Raw genomic sequence first — 19,532 nt, 5'->3', positions numbered from 1 at the left:
TTTTTAGAATATTCCAGTTCAAGTGAAAGATTTTTTCTGAAAATTGAAGATCTCGCTTTTTTGCCAAGGACTTATATCTGGAAAAAAACGTCACATCCCACCGGAAGACACTTTAGTGAGTATTGAGCTCGTAAACTTTTTGTAATTGTAAATATTTATGGAGTCAAAGACCAAAAATCTCTACTTTCAACCTCGCTTCCAGGGCTTGTTAATTTATTTCGCACAGGGATTTTAACCTTTTTCCTTCCAATACAAGAAACTAACAAGCCCTGGAGACGAGGTTGTTTTACACTAGCAGATGTTTAATCCAGAAAAACAAGAGCCTTGGATAGTACGTTTCCTGTTGCAACACTGACAAGTAAACATATTGCTGGTTTTTATTTCCAGAACAAAAAATAGTGGCGTTGAAGAATGAGCATTGTTAACCTAGACCGATGGTGATGAAAGTAAAACAACCTAATGATCCGAGCTCCTTCTACTATCCTTACTTTGTGATGTTGTATCGATGTTCAGGTAGTTGTGGTGCAAACCCCTTGTATATACTCTGGTAGGTATATCATTTTATGATTAGCGCTTAGATTTCGCTCCTTAACCTCGTGCCAAGGTCCTCTTTATTCTCGCCTCGATAATAAAAGAAGCCCAGGGGACAAGGTAGACTACTACCCCTTACAGCAATTTTTGAACGCAAAAAAGAATATCACAAACGCCTTCGACCCAACCACGCGCCCTCGAAAAGGGTGCGCTCTCCCCTGTATATAAAATGTAAAATTTGATTATCGTCAATCCCTGAAGTATACACTCTTGTGAATCAAGAGGTTCAAAATTTTCATGTAAAAACGAAATTGTACATGAAATATTTAAAAGTCAAAGGATTTTACCACCCACTGCCTCTGACGTCGGATTGGCGTGCACTTTTCAAATTTCGCATTCTCTTAGGAGAAAAGAAAGAGATCAAATGAATGTTATTATATTTTTATTTTTTAAAGTGAGAGAAACCGTACATGTGCGTCTTGTTGATATCACGTGATCTGGAGTTAATAAAAATGTCGACCTTCAACCCAAAGTAACTCATATGGATTTTAGGAATGACACTGGATGTACATGCAAATGTAAAAGCAATTCTAGTGCATGCAATTGTTTTCAGTATTGGGATGAGAGTTTGTGTAAAGAGAACATGTCCCAAAAGGAGAATATGGAATCATGATACATGTACGTGCGTGTGTATAAAGAGTACTTGCAGGAATAAGTGTAAAGTAAACCATGTAGTGTATGTATTAGTGAAACTTTTTCTCTTGTCTGACGTATCTATAGCAGAGACGTACGAAAGTAAATAACTATAAACAAATGATAAGGAGTTGAGGCTAATTGCCAATTTGCATATCAATTTGTAATTTCATCCACAACAACAACAAAAACATAAACAACAACAACAAAACATGTTTTCTTAACATAAACATTCATTTCATGGGTTTTAATAAAAATAAGAGTAAAAAAGTTTACGTAAAAAAATAAACTTTTGTCACTAAAAAAATGTCCTTGTGTACGCATAACAATGTGTCGTTGATAAAACCTTCTCATTCTTGCTATGAACCATTTTTCTTGCAATGATAATTATCAAGGGGATAGTTTATCTTCTATTTTACTATTTTTCAACGTTATTACTACTGGAAAGAATGATGATGTCATCTAGAGCAAAAAAAAAAAGCATTATGCTTTAATTAATAAATACTCTAATGCAGTTGCGAGTAATTTTATATCGTGTTATGATAATAGATTAACTGCCTTAACTTTATGTCTAGCGTAAATTTTCCTCTCGGATTTCAGAATACTCAAAAAGAGATTTAGGGACAAGCGAATAAAAAATTACACTAACCAGGTACGATTCTGGTCATTGTAAATCTGCCACCATCCTTTTTTTCATAATCAACGTACTCGATCGCCCCAGTGACTAAAAGACGAGACCTGAAAAAACGGAGCAATATTTAAATGCAATATTTCTTTTTTTTTAATTTTTTAATGTTATTAATTCATAGTTTACTTTGATGTCTCTTTAAGTTCATGTGCCCTCTCAACGATATGAAAATCTGTTTCTTGGATTCAAACTAGGTAAACGGACACAACATCACTTACCCTTTAGTAACAAAGCGTTGAACTTTTTCGACCAATGTAGGGCGAAAAACAGTCATGTTGTGCCATTCTGTTTTCGATATATACTCTGTAACAGAAACAGAAACAAATAATCAATACTCGATAATCGATATAAAAATAAATTAAACATTTACAACGAAAAATTCATCTAATTTTTTGGTTTTAATTTTTAGTCTTGGCCACTTGTGGTTCACAAGGACCATTGTAAACACAATCTGTAGCTTAGAAATACAACAAAATACACCAAAGTTAGCAAACCATAAATTAAAATGTAAAAAAAGAATAGTAGAAAAAGAAAATATTAAGAAACAACAGCAAATAGACAGAAAATACAAACCAGTTTCTTGGTTTTCGTTTTTTTTTGGATAACTTCGGCTTGTAGCCATACTGAACGTTACAAAATTTTCTTTTTCCCCTCTCGTTACTGGATCTTGTCCAACTCGACCTAACAACTGGACTTGATTTAAACCTGGTAATGTAGGAAAGCATGCAAAAGCTGTCAATTCTTAAATTCTATTTCCATAAAACATTGTGGAATAAATGTCAGATTGGAAAATAAGCAAATGAACCAGTAATTAAGTCATACAATCTCGACTTGAACAGCGGAAAATAAGCAAATGAACCAGTGATGAAGCCATACAATCTCGACTTGAACAGCGGAAAAAATCACCAAATCAAAATTGTGAATAATAGTATTAAAAAGTAAGGAAGGAAAAATTTGGGTTAATTTTTAGAACTGCGAAGTTCACCAAATTCGCGAAACTTGCAAAACTCACAAAAATTTATCACCAAGTAACATTGCTAAATATTATAGCATTGATCTGGTAACAGCTGCTTTAAAACTTTACAATACGCCTTTTTTTTATAAGAACCTAGTTTATAAGAACGTCGAGGCTGAGATTTTGCAAAAGTTAAGAACATATTTAAAACTTACTCAGCCTCAATTCCAACCTTCATATAGATTAAGGATAAAATAATGTGAGTTAAATTTTTTACAACACCGTCTCTTTTTTCCACACCGGCTCTTAATTTTTTCGGAAGAACGCAAATAAATTTGATGCTGGAAAAGTGTAAAAAATAAGAATATCAAAACGCATTACATAGTGTTATTGTTTGCCTAAAAAGATCCTCGTTTAATTCGGGGAAATTTTGAATCGATATATGCTTAAAATGCGCAATCCAAACGAAATAAAAATCATACTTACATTTTTCTTTAGGAGTTGAAGAATCAGACAAACCTCTTTGTAGAATTCTAAAAATCTAATAATATGATTGAGTCACAATCAGGCAACGAATCTTTCATTAATCTTTGAAAGAAAACTAACCTTGTTTGATCCTTGTAACATTCGTTGATTCATCTTAAAAATGTTAGTATTTTTATATATCTGGAAAGGAGTTTTGGAAATTGTTAATCTCTCTAATTCCTTCCAAATCAAGCCAAAGTATGTCATTTCCGAATTATTATCTGTCATAATTATTTCATACGTTATCTCGGTAGAGAACATATTTACAAAAGCAGAATAAATTTGTCTCCAATACATTATATACTAATGTAGAATGTAAGATAATAATTATTTTATTCGTACAATTTTTTTCGGGATTAATTAAATACACGAATGGAAAAAATTGAAATATTTAAAGATTATTTTTTTTCTGATGACAATATCAGGAAATGAATTGAAATAAAATGAAAGACAGACAATAATTTTAATTCGAGGAAAATATGAATACACAAGGAAATTAAAGAAATGAAAGACAAAAAAGAAAGTTGAAAAGGTGTATAAAAGGGAGGATGAATTAAATTAGATTGTATTTCTTTAAAATAACACCCAAACGAAAATGATATCAATTTTAATCAATTTTTTGAATTTTTTTACAATCTGTGATCCCATCAAATATTCGCAACTGCAAAAATTTTGTACAAATAAGGGAGGGGAAACATACACACAACAAGAAATTGCAAAACATAAAAACTTTTGAAAAATCCATAAAAAATCAAGCTCTATTCAAACGCTTTTGATAATTCGCCCGACATAACAGCGTCAAAAAAATCAAATCTACAAAATATCTCAGGCACTAAAAATATAGTGTTCCAAAAGCCCTGGAAACAAACAAATAAATAAAAACATAATAATAACTATTATTTATTTACACAATAAACATTTTTGCTTCACAACTTTTTACTACGCTTTTTCTCCCTATCACCCCTCCTGTCATATGTTCTCGATCTTTTTGAAGCGAGCTGCTCTGAGTGTTTATGTTTCGCTTGTTCCCTACATTTGCGAATTTCTTTAAAAGTATCTGTTGCATGATCATTATCCGAAGAATCGTTTTGTCTACTATCATTATTATATTTCTGTCTTTTTCGTGTGTTTGAACGACTTTTTCTCCTATGACTTTCATCTGAAGAACTCTTGCACATTTCTTCATATTCATCACTTTCACTCTTTTTTCTTCTCTTTTTCTTCTTTCGTTCTTTTCGTTTCTTTTTACTTTTTTCTAATTTTTTTAAAGATTTTAAAAGTTTTCGCTTCTGTTTGTCTGTTAGAGATTCAATGTAAGCAAGATCGTTATCACCTAGAAGTAAAATAATTCTTTTGCAACTGCTACTGTCAAAACACAAAAAATGTCAACAGTGTTACTTGCGGCAGAAGAAAAAAAGCCTCAAGCTATCGAAAAGTATTAGCAACTTCGATAATAGCAGGTATTATGGAACGCGTACTAGTATCCGAAAAGACATTTTTGTGTCAAAGAACCATTGAGAGGCGACTTTAGATTTTTAGATTAACCTAATCATTTAAATGCAAATTTTCTCGGATGACGTAAAAATGTTGCTTGAATTTGCGAGAATTTGTACTATTATGGTAACATAAAAAATCTACACTATTTTTTACCTAACTCTGTGAGTTCATCTTCAGAATCCACTAACTGATGGCTTTCCGCCATAGGGTCGATTTCTTGTCCAATAACCGATCTCTTCAAAGTAATGCGATGTTGTTTTTTCATATCAGCAACTAATCTCAGCGGATCGCTCAGCCGAAGATTTTCTGCTTGACTTGAACTTGTATTAGCTTCAGATTGACTGTTTGAGAAAAAGAGCGGACATTCTCTGTCTGTGTTTTGATGCCCCCACTCACGACATTTGAAACATCGAATATTCCTAACACAAACACCGAACGGCTGATCTTGACATTCCAGCCCAAGATCTTTTACATATTTGGATCGGGGTGCATGTTTTTGCCATTCAAATTTGACCTAAAAAGACAAATTCAAAATACATTTTAGAATATACTGGAAATAGGCTTAACTATAGAAAAGCACTTTCCTACCATCCAGTTCACATGAGTACTCACATGAAGAAATTTGATTTAATTTTGTTACGTATATATTTCTAGAATTCACCAGTTAATAAAATTCCAACTGCTGTAAATAGCACCCACTGCTTATAAAAAAACCTCATATGATGAACCTTAAATACACCACAACCAAACGACTTATATTTTTTTTAAAAAATCCTGATCAGTTCTTAAGATTTTAAACTAAAATGCCCCACTAATTATGCAAGACATTATTAAGTAAATCTTGGTGAGGTATTGCATTTACAGTTACAACTGTTTAAGACCCAGGGAAGAAGAAAATAGGAATAGATAGGTAATGGTAGAAAGGCGTCACCTTAATGAGATGACTGAAAGGGCAGGTTTGTCTGTAACAGGTTTACCATTAAAACATAAAGGGTTATTACGTTTTTATATTGGCAGTTTTACATGAAGTTTATTGTTTAGTTATGATACATAATTAAATCATGCCCTAAAGGAGAGTGATTTATAAAACAGGCTTCTTTGTTTATGATTCCGTCTCACATTTAAATATATCTCGTTTGCAAGGAGCAATGTTTCTCTTGTGGTATGTGCCCTGAGCACTTTTTCCAGATTCAATACTGATTGGGCATTGTTTCCGTTCTCAACAAAATTTGGCATAGTAAACAAAGAAAAAGGAATGCTGAATAATAGTGACTTCAACATAAGTAAAATTTTGCACATGCAATATTGGTTTTACACTAGATTGACAAGACTGATTAACAGGACAAAAGCATTTTCTGTATATAACAAAAGTATAATGTTCAATAGATATTTACCTCTTCCTTTTCATTTTCCTCTTCAATGTTATCTTTTCTCATCCCAGGTGGCAAATCATACATGAAATTCAGATCAAGCTTCAATTTGTCACCAGATGATTTGGCTGACAGAAGTCGACTTTGATAATTTTCTTGTTCTTTTTGGTATGTTGCTTGCTTTTCTTGCTCATTTTTGTCTTTAGCAGCTGCTCTCTGCTCATGGACCCATCTTTGTTTTTGGTTAGGGTATGATCCAGGATGAAAAAACTTCTTGTTCATAAATTTTCCAAACATTTTGAATATTATTTGCACCTTAAAAATAAAGATTGTCAAATACTAAAATTGAGGCCGGAATTTTGTCATAAAATAAAAATAATTCAGAATGTGAGTTCTCATTCCTTTTCAGTTTCACAAAGAAAAAAATAAAAAAATGAGGGTAAACTCTGGAAGTTGTTTACTATTAGGAACAAAATAAGAACAAATCAGACTTAAAAAGCTGCAAGAATAAGAACATCAGATTTTAGTTGTTAAGTACAAATCATGAAAGCAATCATTGAGTGTTTTAAGATGGCAACAAGTTAATTATATAAATGGACTCAGCCATACAGACCAATTCCATACAGTCAATAAATCTATTTCTATAAAACGAACTATTCACTTTCATGAAACTTTAAAAAGCGAATCTATATAATAATACGCTAAGTGTGTCTGTGTGTCTGTGACAGGCAAAGTGGATGTCTTCATTTTCCTTTGATGTTGCCGAAAAATGCATCTCTAATATGTCAAATTTTCTGACGTTACGGCGCGACGAAAATAACACTACTTTAACGTCAATATCCTATATTAAATTAATGAAACCATTACAGTGCACCTAAAACTTTGATGCCAAATAACTTGGAAACGAGGTGGTGACGTCAATGATTTTTCACCGCGTGGGTAACTAGGGACCACCTAGGATCAATTTGGGTAATTTTCCCAAACCTGGGTCCCCGAATCCGTTTCGGAATGGACGGGTTGATGACGTCATCGAAAAACCTTCAAATCCTATTATCTCTGCAACCGTTTGTCAAAAATACGCGATCCTATACATTTTCTTGATAAGCGTTTCAAGACCTATACAATGAAGGCAGCAGGTATACAAATTTCTAAAAAAAAAATTTGGGGGGTTTGACTGGCCATTGCTGACATCAGCAAAATGTTAAAACCCTTATGTCTCATTAACTGCTTATCAAAAAGATATGATCATATACATTTTCTTGGTCAGCGTTTTAACATCTGCATAGTACAGGCAACGAATAAACTAAATTTCGCCAAATATTTTTGTAATTGCACTGCTGACGTCAGCAAAAAATCTAAAACAACCTACATTTCCATTGTCCTTCTGCCTAAGTGGATTTTTCCACGGGCCTTATCGACTAGTATAGTAATAATCTCAGTGTCTTTTAAATCTTGTATATAATTCTAAAAAATCTGTATGAAATTTTAGCCAGTAAATTTAATATTACCTCATGTATGGTTCCGCTCTTTTTACTGGTAAGGATGTTGGTGCATGTAAAAAATTTCTGTTTTGTTGTTTATATATCATTGAATTTGTTTATCTTTTCCCTATGCCTATCATTAATATCCATCATCTATTACTTGGGTTTTCACTCAAAAAACATTGAATGGAAATTGGTAGTAGGTGGGAAAAAAGAGCTGAATGTATTTTCTCAAAATAGAATGAAATCTTTTCTTCAATTGGGGGTTTTCTCAAATAAGGCATTATTCCATATAATGAGGGATCCCAGATGCCCCTTGCACAAGAAGGGATTTGATATTTTTGCATGCCGGTATTTGGTACATGACATATGCTGCAATATATGAAAATGTAAGTACTTCAAATAAAAGTAGACTTGGCAAAAAGATTGCAAGATAAAAAATTTAGAGGAACAAAACACCTGTTTTTCGAAAACAGAAATAATTAGAAAAGGCAAGGCCATAGAGAATTGAAGGATATGGACAGGATAGGACAAAATGACAAAATAGGAAGAAAAAATTTAAAAAGAAAAATATGAAGAAGATAGAAAGAACAAGTGAAGAAAAAAAAACTGGAACAGGCTTTTTTACTGACGAGATACACTTGATTTAAGACTACTGGGGCATCTCCATTCACTTAATATCGTTGATAATTGCAGTCTGTTGTTTGTATCTTTTCCTATGCATATGTATGTGGGCAAATTGGAGCTTTTTTATGTCATTTTTAACTAAATTCCTGATAGGCTAGACAGCTGAAAAACTTCTGGATTATGTGGTGTTGCCCTGGCCCCAAACGAGTCCGTGAGTGCCAAACGCTACATATATAAATTAAATATATGACATTTTTATAATATTTATGTTCTCCAGTATTTTATACTGGATAACAGATAAGAGAGTAACAACGTTGAATATACGAAACACGGTGACAGTGGGTCGCACCTTTGCTACCATGTTGCAAAGAACAGACGGGGGAGTTGCGTAGATTTCCCATTTTCAAACGCATAACTTTTTCTAGATTTTGAACCCCCGTCAGATAGTAGGCCGCACTTTCATTTTTTAAAAGTGACAGAGCAGAAAGTCCAACACAAAGCTGTGTTCCGTACGAAATTGACCCGTTGTACGAGGTTGGTCATTTTTCGTACTTGTACGAAGATGGGCAATTTTGTACGAAAATGGGCATTACAATTGCTGTACAAAAATTAGGCAACGAATAATTTGGTTTAGAAATGAATATCTAAGCATTGCTAAATACATTCAGTAAACATTATAATATCTTAAATATTCTCTGAACGTTAATTTTTGACAATTATCTGATGATTGTACCAACTTCGTACAACTTAAATAACTGCGTACGAGGTTGGACCCACTTCACTTCTTCTACTTAACTTGAATTTTTTTTATCCATACCAACTTCGTACAACTTAAAATACCAAGCCACGGATGAAGACTACTATATATTATCATTTATGGTCTTTACACCGCTTTTTTATTTACTCTATCAATAATTTCCACCAACAAAAACTGAATGCGGTTTAAGGATAATCTCCCTATATCGAATTCGCACGGGTACTTCATCTGAATGTAATTGGTGATGACCAGTTGAGCCTGAATTTGAAGACATTTGGGGACGAGAATGATATAGATATAACTACATTTACATTGAATCTCTGGAAGCCACTCTGACCACGTTGAAGTTTGGGACTCTTTTTCTCTTGCACTAATCATCACTTGGATGGTGTTATTTCCTTGTTCAACCAAACCTTGAGATTGCGAGTGGCGCGGTTTCCCATGAACAAATGACACCTCACCCGGCCATATCACGGCTACAGCATCCATTACGTGATTGATAAATTCGGCACAAAATTCGGTGCAAAATTTTTGGAAACCCAAAAGTCGCTAAAAAACTTCTAAAAAAGTTTGAAGCAAATTCATTTGCTGATTTCCCTTTCATTGGAAATAATATCCTGAATTTGCTAAAATGGTCCACGACATGGCCAATGTAGTTGTAATCGCCATCTGGTTTGGATAACATAGTAATCAGATCGATCTAAAGAAAGACATGTATAATGTAATAAAAAAACTACTAACTAGCTCAAACAAAGTGAAAAAGTATTAAAAATACCTGTACACGCTGTAAGAATCCTGTAGGAATAATCGGCTTCAATGGAGCTTTCTTTATTTGACTGGATTTCAGACAGCAAGTTGTGCAAAGCTTTATATAAGCACCAACAGCGTCTTTAGTAACGTTATCATAGGTGCGTGCTATCTAAAATTGTTAGCAAATAAAAATCAGTGACACACCCATATTCCGTGGACTCTTACTTTACGAGGTTTGTTCGAAGAATCTAATACCTTTTCAAACGTTTTATGAACCCCTTGGTGACCAACTTCTTGGCAGTGTACTCTATTGATAATGTCAAACATCTGTCGGTCTTTTGCTACGCGACGATATTTTCCTAGAGGAGAATCGCCCTATAATACCGTAAAATTATTCGAGTTGGCAATTTTATAAACCTTCTTTCTTAAGAACTTAAGCTCATAAGAACATCTAGACCGAAGCTATCCAAAAATTGAGAACACCATATGACCATGCCGAGCCTGAAACAAAATTTCTTAAAAGTAGAAATGTTTACAAAAAAAGTAATTGTGACTTTAGTTTTTCCAAAATTAGATAATATATAAAAATGTTGTTACATCGGGAAATGGAGCGCACAAAACATCCGATATACCAAGTGCAGGATAACTCATCACTTGGAATTTTTTTCTTCGCAATTTTCTTTTTATAGCACGTGGAACGTTGTCTATTCTTCCACATAGAAAATCTGCCATTGTTTTATAAGTCTGTACGGGCATTATTACGGAATTCCGTTTAGTCCTTTCAACTTCCAACCATTCCTGAAATTTTTCTTCCATGTATCTCTTTTCAGTCTCCATTGTGCTGAACATTAAAACACGCGTTAAAAGTTTCCATGTAAATTTAAAAATGTGCGTTCGAAAAAGCACTCGAAAAGGATTCGAAATTTACCTGCCTTTTCCTTTATCGAAATAACTTAAAAAGTTAGAAAAAATAATATTGAAATTTTTTGTGTTCTTCTCCGTTCTCACTCAATTATTAACAAAACCATGCTTACGAAAACAGTTTCGTACGAGCCACGCAAAGGCACTGGAGACAAGGGTGATTTACAGTTTTTTTGCACGAAAATTCAATATAGCATAAAATTCAAAAGTCACTACCATAAAAACCATGAAAAGCCTAATAGGTCCCGGGGACGAGGTTGATGAGATCCAGACAGGAGTCTAACCTGCTCGCCTCATTAGTATTTTTTCAAATAGGCATCTAGATCGTAAAACGAATGTATTCTTTTTGAAAACGAAATAAAAGAAAAGAAGATATTTTAAAAAAGTTATTATTTTATTATAAAAGTTTTATATTTTGACGATATTCGCCGCTGTACGAAGATGGTCAGTTTTGTACGAGGATGGTCACTCTCAGCGCTACGGCAAAAAAGCCCAACTTCGTACAATGAATGACATCGTACGGAACAGCTGGTCTAGCTGAAGAAATTGTTCTTGCAATACCTCCATTTCTTGCCGACTGCAAGTCTTAATTAATCCTATTTTAATTGAATGTTAAAAAATTAAATCCAACATTTTAACAAATACAGGTTTTTAAAAATCATACTGGTTTTCAAAGAATCATCTAATTTCTGATTTCCAGGATAGTAATCTTTTTCTTACATCTGTAAGCCAGTGCCATCTGTAGCTAGACGTCAAACAGCTATTTTCCATATGGAATTTGTTCTGTATTTTCAAATTCATAAAACTCAAACCACCCATAGGATTTCATTTTTTAAAAAAAGACAATGTCTCTGCTCTGGCCTGATTAAAAATGCGGTCCTGTTTGCAAACAGGACATCCAGATTTTAAACGCTTTATCCTGATTTAAGATGGTGGTATAAATCCTGTCCGGTTTTCAAAGGGGACATCCTGATTAGAAACTCATTGTAAAAAGAAAAATATATTTATTTCTAAAAAGTATATAGCTACCAGCAGGAGCAAGTGAGTTTTCTCTTTTATTTCAAAGAAGTCAGGCCTTGCCATGAGTCGTAGTGCTGCCCGCGTAGTGCTCGCGTAAATGCTCGTTACCCAAGCATTCTATTGCTCGCGTAAATATTAACATTTTGAGATAAGTGTAAGCGTTTTTCTCAAGAATTGATTTGTCTTTAAAGTGAAACTGAAAAGATATTTGGTGTGATTATTTTCCACCCATCGTGCTAAACAGTTCATTCGCCATTTTATAAAACGCGTGCAATACGGGCATTAAGGTAATCTTTGTTGCACATTCATTTTGCAGTAGAAAAGTGGGGGACGTTTTTAATCGTGAGCCCCAAACACGATGATCAAGCGTCTACTGGTATAGAGACTCTCTCAATCTTAACTTCCTTTTCTACATGTCCGAAATAGTATGCATGACTATACTGTCGTTTTCATAAATTTAATGTTTATTTTTTTAGGTCATCACAGCAAATATAGGAAAAAATATGCTTTGTTTTCAAATTAAAAAAAATTTTCATCTACGTGGTTTAAATAAAACTAATAAATAAAATCTCTTTTTAAAAGGTTCACGTCAGGTACATAAATTTGGACCTATTGTTTCCAATTGTTTCGTCAAATGAAGAAATTATCTACAATTAAATCCATGATAAATTGTCTGTTCCGCCTGTAAGTGCAGTTTTGCAGACTTGCTCATCCGTGCTCCGTCAGCGTTCACCTCCGCATTAGTTAAGAACCGCATGGCTGGATTTCTTGTGTAAGACCTGGTTACCAACGACGAAGGGGCCGGGCAAAAGAGATTTATGTCTACATAGTTTTTTAAGTAAGTCAGGAGTCGGTGAATTAGCTAGGATGGTCAGGTTGGCTATGAATAGGCTTGCTTGTGGATTTAAAGGACCAGGACTATTCAATAATTCTGAGATCTACGTGTCCGACCATAACGGAAATCTATTGGACGTTTTAACCGACGAAATTTCAAAACGAGCTACGGACATGTCCGACCAAACTGGAAATGTGGCTGACGTTTTAGGTGTGTGCCCTGAAAGACTAAATGTAAAGTTTTTTTAGCGAAAAATAATTAATTGCTCGCGTAGACACTCTGACGCGAGCAATTAATTATTTGCTCATGGCAAGGCCTGGAAGTCTTTCAAACTCTTTTCAAACTGACTTTAAGTGAGCTGGTATTCGAAAGTAGCATTGAAAACAGAGTAAAGACAAAATTCCATCGTGAAAGATTTTTTAAGCTCTTCACCTGGCTTACTTTTTTTTAAAAAAAGTTTAACATGTCCTCGCCATTTAATAAATAAAGGTTTTTGGATGCATCACAAGGTTTAAAAGTGAAAAACAGTCAACCAGTGGAACAATTCCCAGAAGTTTTGGTTGCAAAATTATTAATTACTTTAAGAATCCAGAAACGTCAGGTACAGTAGTGTGTGTTAGAAGATTCAGCGTGAAATAAACCGGCTCCCTTTTAACTGATTGTAACAAGTCCAAAGCGTTTTAAACTGGGACAATGTAGTGATATCCTGTTTACAAATGGGAGGTACGGCTTAAGAATAGGTTTTGCTTCATAGACTTGCTAACAATTATTCTATCTACAGAACTCCCAAAGCGTTTCCAAACAGGATGGTGTTTTCTATCGGGACAGAACATGTCTTTATTAGGTGTTTGGATACTTATAATCAAACATTTTGTCATGGTCTTCCACTTTTGGAAATGTAAATCCAAATTTGGAAATGTAAATATGTGTAAGGTCTGTATATTTAGTTATTTAAAAAAATTGTAAACATAATACATTTTTATAGCATTTACATCTGTTAGTGTAGCATTTGCCTATACCATGTGGCCTCCTTTGTCACTCCTTTGTTCAGCCTAATATTCTTGTATTAGTCCTGATGCAGAAATGTATTTTGGGTGTTGGTAGACAATTTTTTATAATGGTAATATTCTGTCTGTTTAGTTGTTTTGTTAGCCCGTGTTGGGTTGTTTTGTTTGCACAGAGAGTTGTTTGAAATATATGCATGGGTTTTAATATATGTATATATGTATACATTATTATACCCTTTTTTGTAATTTTTTCTTCGTAATGTATTTTCTTTAACTATGTAAAACCTTGAAATATCCTAAGAGAAAAAATAAAGCATTTTTTTCAAACATTTTAAAACTATGTCTCTCTGTTTGGTGTCCAAACTATCAGTCCCCAAACCTGATATCACCTGATAGAATTATTGAAATCCATGTGAATAGGATAAACTATTCCACAGAGTAGCATTGCTAATCTACATCCAGGTTGTTTAACAACTACATATATATTTTTTATAAGAAACCTGTTTTTAAGAAACTAAATGCCGAAGGCATCAAAATAAATTTTCAGTTTAACTTTTTTAGCTTCAAAAAATTAAGAAACACAATTACATATGTTACAACCATAACTTTCAAACCTAATAAAAATACATAATAATTGTCATTTTAAACGATTGAATCTCAATTTAAATTAATTTGAAACTAAATGGAACAAAAAAATTATAAATCCAAAGAAACTATCAGTATATACAGAAAAGAGAAAAATATTAAGAAACATAAGTACTAGGGCCTTTCACTTGTTTCTTATAAAAAATATGTGTATGCATAACTAGTTTTTATAATTTACTATCAAAAATTGACTGACAATTTGGTTCTAAAGTTCTCATGGATTATTTTTAGGACTTAGCTGTAAGAATTATTATTAATCTTATCTTGGTTTATTCCAGTTTATTCCAATCACCAGCCTGCTTTTTATTTTACATTTGTTTGCCTCTGCTTTCATACTATATATGCATTCCCACAAGTTAATTTCATTTTGTGTTTTCATGCTTAGAATGGAATTTTTATTTTGTTGCCTTTTGGATATAATAAATTACCTTTGTTTTGTGTAGAAAAATGAATGATTGTAACACGTCAGAAAAGAACACTATAAGCGTATGTTTATTTGACTCTGAACAAAAAGATGCTGATAGTAAGAAAGAAGAAAAAATATTTGGTGCAAAGTTGCGTGAAATCTACAACAAAGACCACGAAGAATTATTTATTGCTACTTCACCATCTTTTTCACCAGTGGGTGAAAAGCAAGACATTGATGAGTTATGTTGTCAACAAAAGTCTAAGGATCTCATTAATGCAAAAACTGACAAAGACATTAAACTTGATCAGAAAAACTTACCAGCTTCTAATGTTTCTTCTTGTGTTTCAAATGATTCACATTCTGTTGAGTATGAAACTGTTAAATCTGTAGCATCGTATTCAACAGCAAACAATGATGATGGACAAGGTTATTTTATTACATCAGATTATTCACAACTTGGTAATTTGGGTATTGAAGTTTCTAAAACATTTTTTTATGTCCTATCACCAATGGATAGTACAAACTCGTTAATAAACTCTACCAGGGACCAATCATCTTTTCATGAGGTAGATGGTGGAGACTTAATGCATGCTATAAACGATGGTGAAAAAACATTAAGTAAAGAAGGTAATAAAGGAGGGTTAGCAAAGCATAAATTAGGTAGTACCAGTAGCAGTGACGAGAAAATTGTTGCAGAAAGAGAAGTCGGTTTGAGTGAATTTGAACAAGAGACTGAACACATAGACTTAGCACAAACTGAAATTGATGCTTCAGGGGAAAGCTCAACTGTTCAGAGTGATTTTGATCACCTCAGTAGTGATTTCAATGTCAATTTTATTCATGGAATTCCTGATTCTGTAGATAGTCCTGATTCAAAAGATCGTTCTCAATTAGTTTGGCAACAGTTGCCAGCAACAGATCATGAACAAAAGGTAAGATACTGTCAGACACAACCAGTCAAAATGCAAATTTCAATTACTTACAAGTTGAGTAAAGCTGAAAATAGTAATGTTTACTTCATCTTATAAAAATTAATTGAAATTTACAGCCTATGATTGACTTTGTTTAAGGACAAATCTTTTGGGGAATGTCAGCTTTGAGTATTGCAATAGTTACTGTAATTATTTACATTTTGACTAACAACTAATACACTATTGAATGATACTGATAACAATTGAATTGTTTTTGAACTTCTTCAAGCACATTGCGTTAAATAATTTTGTGCATGATAAAATTAATACTTATATCTCTCACTTGTAGTAGGTTTTTATGTTGCATTTAAAATAAGTTTACTTTTTTTAAGTAAGTGCGTGATGCTAGATTCCAAACGAAGATTTCTTTTCATGGTAGCAGGCAACCTAGAGAATTCTAGAAAATTTAATTCTATGACAGTTTCACGTGGGTAACTTTTCAACTGATAAGTCTTTAAGAGTAAATTATTTCTGCCACAATGTCTATGCTAAAAACAACTTAAATTAATTAAACTTTAAAATAAGAAAAGGAAGTTGTGTATGGAAATTTAGAATAAATAATTAGATAAAAAATTCCAAGTTTTACTTTAAAATGACACGAAAAAGCGGAGCACAAAGGTTAATATATTAAGACACCTTTATCGTATTTTCAGGTAACGTACTTCTACGCACAGCTCTTAAAGTTCCACATCTTTTCTCCGTTGTATTTTTTAGAAACAAAACGACGAGCCAACGTTATTCATGAAGTATGAACACAATTCAAAGATGGATATGCCTACCATTCTCCATGGACAGCCGTACTTACAGGTAGCGCTAGTTAGTGACATGGAGCCATCTTCCACCAGTGAGCTTGTATCAACTGATCAAATATTGGGAGTGGCCGTACCCGAGATCTTTATCTGCAAATGGGAAGGCTGCGGCTCGCATTTTCTGACAAACAGTGACCTTGTGAAACATGTGAACACAGAACATTTAAACGCTGACAGTAAACAAATGTATACATGCTATTGGAAAGGTTGCGTTCGCGAAGGAAAGTCGTTTGACGCCAGATATAAAATTTTAATTCATTTAAGGACTCATACAGGCGAGAAGCCACATTTATGTCCCGTGACTGGATGCCAAGCTAGTTTCTCGAGGATTGAAAATTTGAAAATCCACGTAAGAACTCACACAGGTACTTACTGTTTTGTGTTTCTTATCAAACATTTGAAATTCAGCAGGATTTTATCTCCTTTTGATGGTTATCTCGAAGATTTTTGTGAGAGTTGTAAAATTTCGCGATTTTGATTTCAGGCAAATTCGCGAGATGCTTGATTTTAAAGATACAATTCTTGAAATTTCTTCATTTTTGTCATTCGCGAAATTAAGTTCTCAATGAATTCAATAGTTTAAAGGTTACTTTTATCTATGGTTTTAATTTTACATAATTTCCCTCTTTGTCACTATTTATCCCATTGCGGTCTTGTTTAATCAACCAGAGATTTGCGAGGGTTAGAGAAAACTCATTAAGCATTTAATAGAGCATTTCCGAACATTATTAGCTCTCGTAAAAATTTTAAAAATGAACTGAAAAAACTGAAAAATAGCTTATTTTTGATTCGCGATATCACGAATATTAACTTCCGCGAAAATTAATTCTCGCAAAAATCCAATCGAGATTTTTATTTCAAAATGTGTTCTTTTATGTTTGAAAGTTTTTGTAAAAATAATGAAATAAATAAATTAATGAAATCATTTTATAACGAAAAACACATATATACTAAAATTATGCGACATAGCATGTGAATCAATACGAATATAAAAAAGGGTGAAAATAGCATAATGGCTCAACTGGTTATGTCGTGTAAACCCTGCCTTAATGTCCTTAAATTCAACCACCAAACCGTGAGGGAAAAATTCTTTGTAAAACTTGTTTTTAGCTCTCTTGACGACGGTTGATACGAACCAACACTGCCCGTCGTAAAGATAAATGGTAGCTTAAATGTAAACAATCAGGAAAAAAATGTAAAAAAGTATTGAAAATGGTGTTAATTTTCACAGGAAAAATGCGAGATTTCAAAAAGTGTTGACTGTTAAGTAGAAGTTCGCATCGATATTAACCTAGAATTTTCTTGGACGTGTTAATTACATAAATGTTAACCTTAGATATGCAGTTTTATTAATAGTAATAAACACAGGACGATGAATTTATAACACAAATACATTCTCCTTTAGCTTTTTGGTTACCAATTCGAGCTTTTCTTACTAGGTGAAAAACCATACCCTTGTCAACATGAAGGCTGCCACAAAACCTTTGCAAATTCAAGCGATCGTTTCAAACACAAACGAACGCACGAAGAAAAAAAACCGTATCGATGTACAGTGAAAGGATGTGACAAATGTTACACCGATCCGAGCTCACTACGCAAACACAGAAAAAGACACGCAGCACGAATGGTCACTACGTGATTGTTGCTGTACCAGAAGAAAGTTCTTAATGGTATTTTTCCTTTTAAAGTGAACTTGACGATATGGTTTTAAAGTAAAAACGAGAATATTGTATACCCAAAGATAATTCTCCCTATATCGCGTGGCTTTTCTTGAAGAACGGATGGCTGAGGGAGGAAACGCAGCAGGTGGACAGAAATTGTGCACAGAAAGACAGGTTTTTCAACCTGTTCGTACAAAAAGGTGTTCATACTAAAAAATGAGAGATTATTATGACAATGTGACATTTTTGTATATATGTATAGAAATAATTATACGTTAAAATTATTTAAATTGCATAGTTTTTTCTTATCACTTTTTTTCTTTTATGAATATTTTTTGCAAGCGGGAAATAAACCAATGTGCTGAAAAAATGGAGCAACCGTAAAATTCCCCCGTGAAATTCGCACTTTTAAGGAATAGTCAACACTTACATTTACAGTTGGAGCAGGTTTCGTTGTATACGATGCACAGTCCGAAGAAATAACAATTTAATCAACAAATTTTTTTTCTTGTGTTGAGAAGATGTGAAATGTACCTTCGCTGACATTACAGCTCACGTAGGTTACGACCGAGTGTAAAAAACAACCTGTGGACGAAGTTGCGAAAGTACGGCTATTATATGATCACTAACTTTGTAAAAAAAAATATTTAAATGATTCTGTTAACCTACTGTACTGGCCGTTACTGATTTACTTTAGCTTAAGAGGAGGGGAGGTGAGGGGGAGGGTGTATTGTATAAGCGCTTGAAAGAAGAGTAACTTAGAGTCTTCAACCTTTTTGAATGACAGAGAATTAAGAAGGGCGCTTATATCAGGGAACTTATTTATATATTTAGCGTTTGTAAATCATTATCGAATCACCCCAAAGGAGAGTGATTTATTTAAACACGCTCCTGGTCATGCCATGTCAATGTTAATTTTTTTTCCGCCATATTTTCAAATACGTCTCATTTGTACGGTGGGCTGTTCGTCGTGTAAAGTGTGCCTTGGGTTTGTTATTGTTCGCGGAAAAGGTGTGTTAACATTCGTTGCGATGATTGAGTATCCCATCTTGTTTATTAACTAAACAAACAAAACAAACAGCAAGTTTTTTGTCGGGCTCTTAATCTATTTTTGTTTATTTTAAAGAAAGCCATTTATTCTCAAATCCAATCAATAGATTATATTTATATCGATTAGAAAAGCTGATAAATATAAAATGCATCCGTTTCATTGCTTCTAATCAATAGCAGTGTCCTATTAATTTAAGAAAGTTGGCGAATTTCCGTGTCGCGATATTAAAGTAGCGTGAATGAGAGAGGGGTTAATAAAAGTGCAATAAAATATTAGGAAAGAAATACGCAGTTAAAAAGTCAATCACGTATGAGAAAATTGATTTCCAT

The 19,532-nt window shown here is 33.4% G+C and overlaps 4 protein-coding genes across 4 annotated transcripts; 1 reads left to right on the top strand and 3 right to left on the bottom strand.

Moving 5' to 3' along the window:
* Positions 1 to 1,417: 1,417 nt before the first annotated feature.
* On the bottom strand, positions 1,418 to 3,534 carry LOC130655902 (single-stranded DNA-binding protein 1-A, mitochondrial-like). The gene is made up of 6 exons (XM_057458716.1): positions 3,474 to 3,534; positions 3,354 to 3,408; positions 2,486 to 2,617; positions 2,131 to 2,215; positions 1,874 to 1,962; positions 1,418 to 1,686 (listed from the first exon to the last, which is right to left on the bottom strand). The coding sequence occupies exons 1-6, from the start codon at positions 3,504 to 3,506 to the stop codon at positions 1,643 to 1,645; spliced, it is 438 nt and encodes a 145-aa protein (XP_057314699.1). The 5' UTR covers positions 3,507 to 3,534; the 3' UTR covers positions 1,418 to 1,642.
* A 450-nt stretch (positions 3,535 to 3,984) lies between these two features.
* LOC130655897 (corepressor interacting with RBPJ 1-like) lies at positions 3,985 to 6,574 on the bottom strand. The gene is made up of 3 exons (XM_057458712.1): positions 6,284 to 6,574; positions 5,043 to 5,403; positions 3,985 to 4,725 (listed from the first exon to the last, which is right to left on the bottom strand). The coding sequence occupies exons 1-3, from the start codon at positions 6,554 to 6,556 to the stop codon at positions 4,319 to 4,321; spliced, it is 1,041 nt and encodes a 346-aa protein (XP_057314695.1). The 5' UTR covers positions 6,557 to 6,574; the 3' UTR covers positions 3,985 to 4,318.
* Positions 6,575 to 9,581: 3,007 nt separating this feature from the next.
* LOC130655900 (KRAB-A domain-containing protein 2-like) lies at positions 9,582 to 10,979 on the bottom strand. The gene is made up of 4 exons (XM_057458715.1): positions 10,472 to 10,979; positions 10,130 to 10,249; positions 9,900 to 10,043; positions 9,582 to 9,824 (listed from the first exon to the last, which is right to left on the bottom strand). The coding sequence occupies exons 1-4, from the start codon at positions 10,721 to 10,723 to the stop codon at positions 9,582 to 9,584; spliced, it is 759 nt and encodes a 252-aa protein (XP_057314698.1). The 5' UTR covers positions 10,724 to 10,979.
* Positions 10,980 to 14,724: 3,745 nt separating this feature from the next.
* LOC130655890 (zinc finger protein AEBP2-like) lies at positions 14,725 to 18,451 on the top strand. Its single transcript, XM_057458704.1, has 3 exons — positions 14,725 to 15,643; positions 16,397 to 16,856; positions 17,931 to 18,451. Exons 1-3 carry the CDS (start codon positions 14,750 to 14,752, stop codon positions 18,128 to 18,130), a joined length of 1,554 nt encoding a protein of 517 aa, XP_057314687.1. The 5' UTR covers positions 14,725 to 14,749; the 3' UTR covers positions 18,131 to 18,451.
* The last annotated feature ends 1,081 nt before the right edge of the window (positions 18,452 to 19,532 follow it).

Source organism: Hydractinia symbiolongicarpus, chromosome 8 (genome assembly GCF_029227915.1).
Source record: "Hydractinia symbiolongicarpus strain clone_291-10 chromosome 8, HSymV2.1, whole genome shotgun sequence".
Taxonomy (NCBI): Eukaryota; Metazoa; Cnidaria; class Hydrozoa; order Anthoathecata; family Hydractiniidae; genus Hydractinia; species Hydractinia symbiolongicarpus.
This window is presented reverse-complemented; position numbering and strand designations above follow the sequence as displayed.

What these genes read in the sequence shown, in the direction of transcription:
- LOC130655890 (XM_057458704.1), top strand. Translation starts at nt 14,750, where the DNA reads ATGAATGATTGTAACACGTCAGAAAAGAACACTATAAGCGTATGTTTA. An exon ending in CAACAGATCATGAACAAAAG is followed by an intron (nt 15,644 to 16,396) that starts GTAAGATACTGT and finishes TGTATTTTTTAG; the next exon opens with AAACAAAACGACGAGCCAAC. An exon ending in CCACGTAAGAACTCACACAG is followed by an intron (nt 16,857 to 17,930) that starts GTACTTACTGTT and finishes TTTTCTTACTAG; the next exon opens with GTGAAAAACCATACCCTTGT.
- LOC130655902 (XM_057458716.1), bottom strand. Translation starts at nt 3,506, where the DNA reads ATGAATCAACGAATGTTACAAGGATCAAACAAG. An exon ending in TTCAACTCCTAAAGAAAAAT is followed by an intron (nt 2,618 to 3,353) that starts GTAAGTATGATT and finishes CTACATTACCAG; the next exon opens with GTTTAAATCAAGTCCAGTTG. An exon ending in AATGACCAGAATCGTACCTG is followed by an intron (nt 1,687 to 1,873) that starts GTTAGTGTAATT and finishes TTTTTGCTCTAG; the next exon opens with ATGACATCATCATTCTTTCC.
- LOC130655900 (XM_057458715.1), bottom strand. Translation starts at nt 10,723, where the DNA reads ATGTTCAGCACAATGGAGACTGAAAAGAGATACATGGAAGAAAAATTT. An exon ending in TGTGCGCTCCATTTCCCGAT is followed by an intron (nt 10,250 to 10,471) that starts GTAACAACATTT and finishes ACGGTATTATAG; the next exon opens with GGCGATTCTCCTCTAGGAAA. An exon ending in TTCATAAAACGTTTGAAAAG is followed by an intron (nt 10,044 to 10,129) that starts GTATTAGATTCT and finishes TAACAATTTTAG; the next exon opens with ATAGCACGCACCTATGATAA.
- LOC130655897 (XM_057458712.1), bottom strand. Translation starts at nt 6,556, where the DNA reads ATGTTTGGAAAATTTATGAACAAGAAGTTTTTTCATCCTGGATCATAC. An exon ending in AGGAAAATGAAAAGGAAGAG is followed by an intron (nt 5,404 to 6,283) that starts GTAAATATCTAT and finishes TTGTCTTTTTAG; the next exon opens with GTCAAATTTGAATGGCAAAA. An exon ending in AGATGAACTCACAGAGTTAG is followed by an intron (nt 4,726 to 5,042) that starts GTAAAAAATAGT and finishes TTTTACTTCTAG; the next exon opens with GTGATAACGATCTTGCTTAC.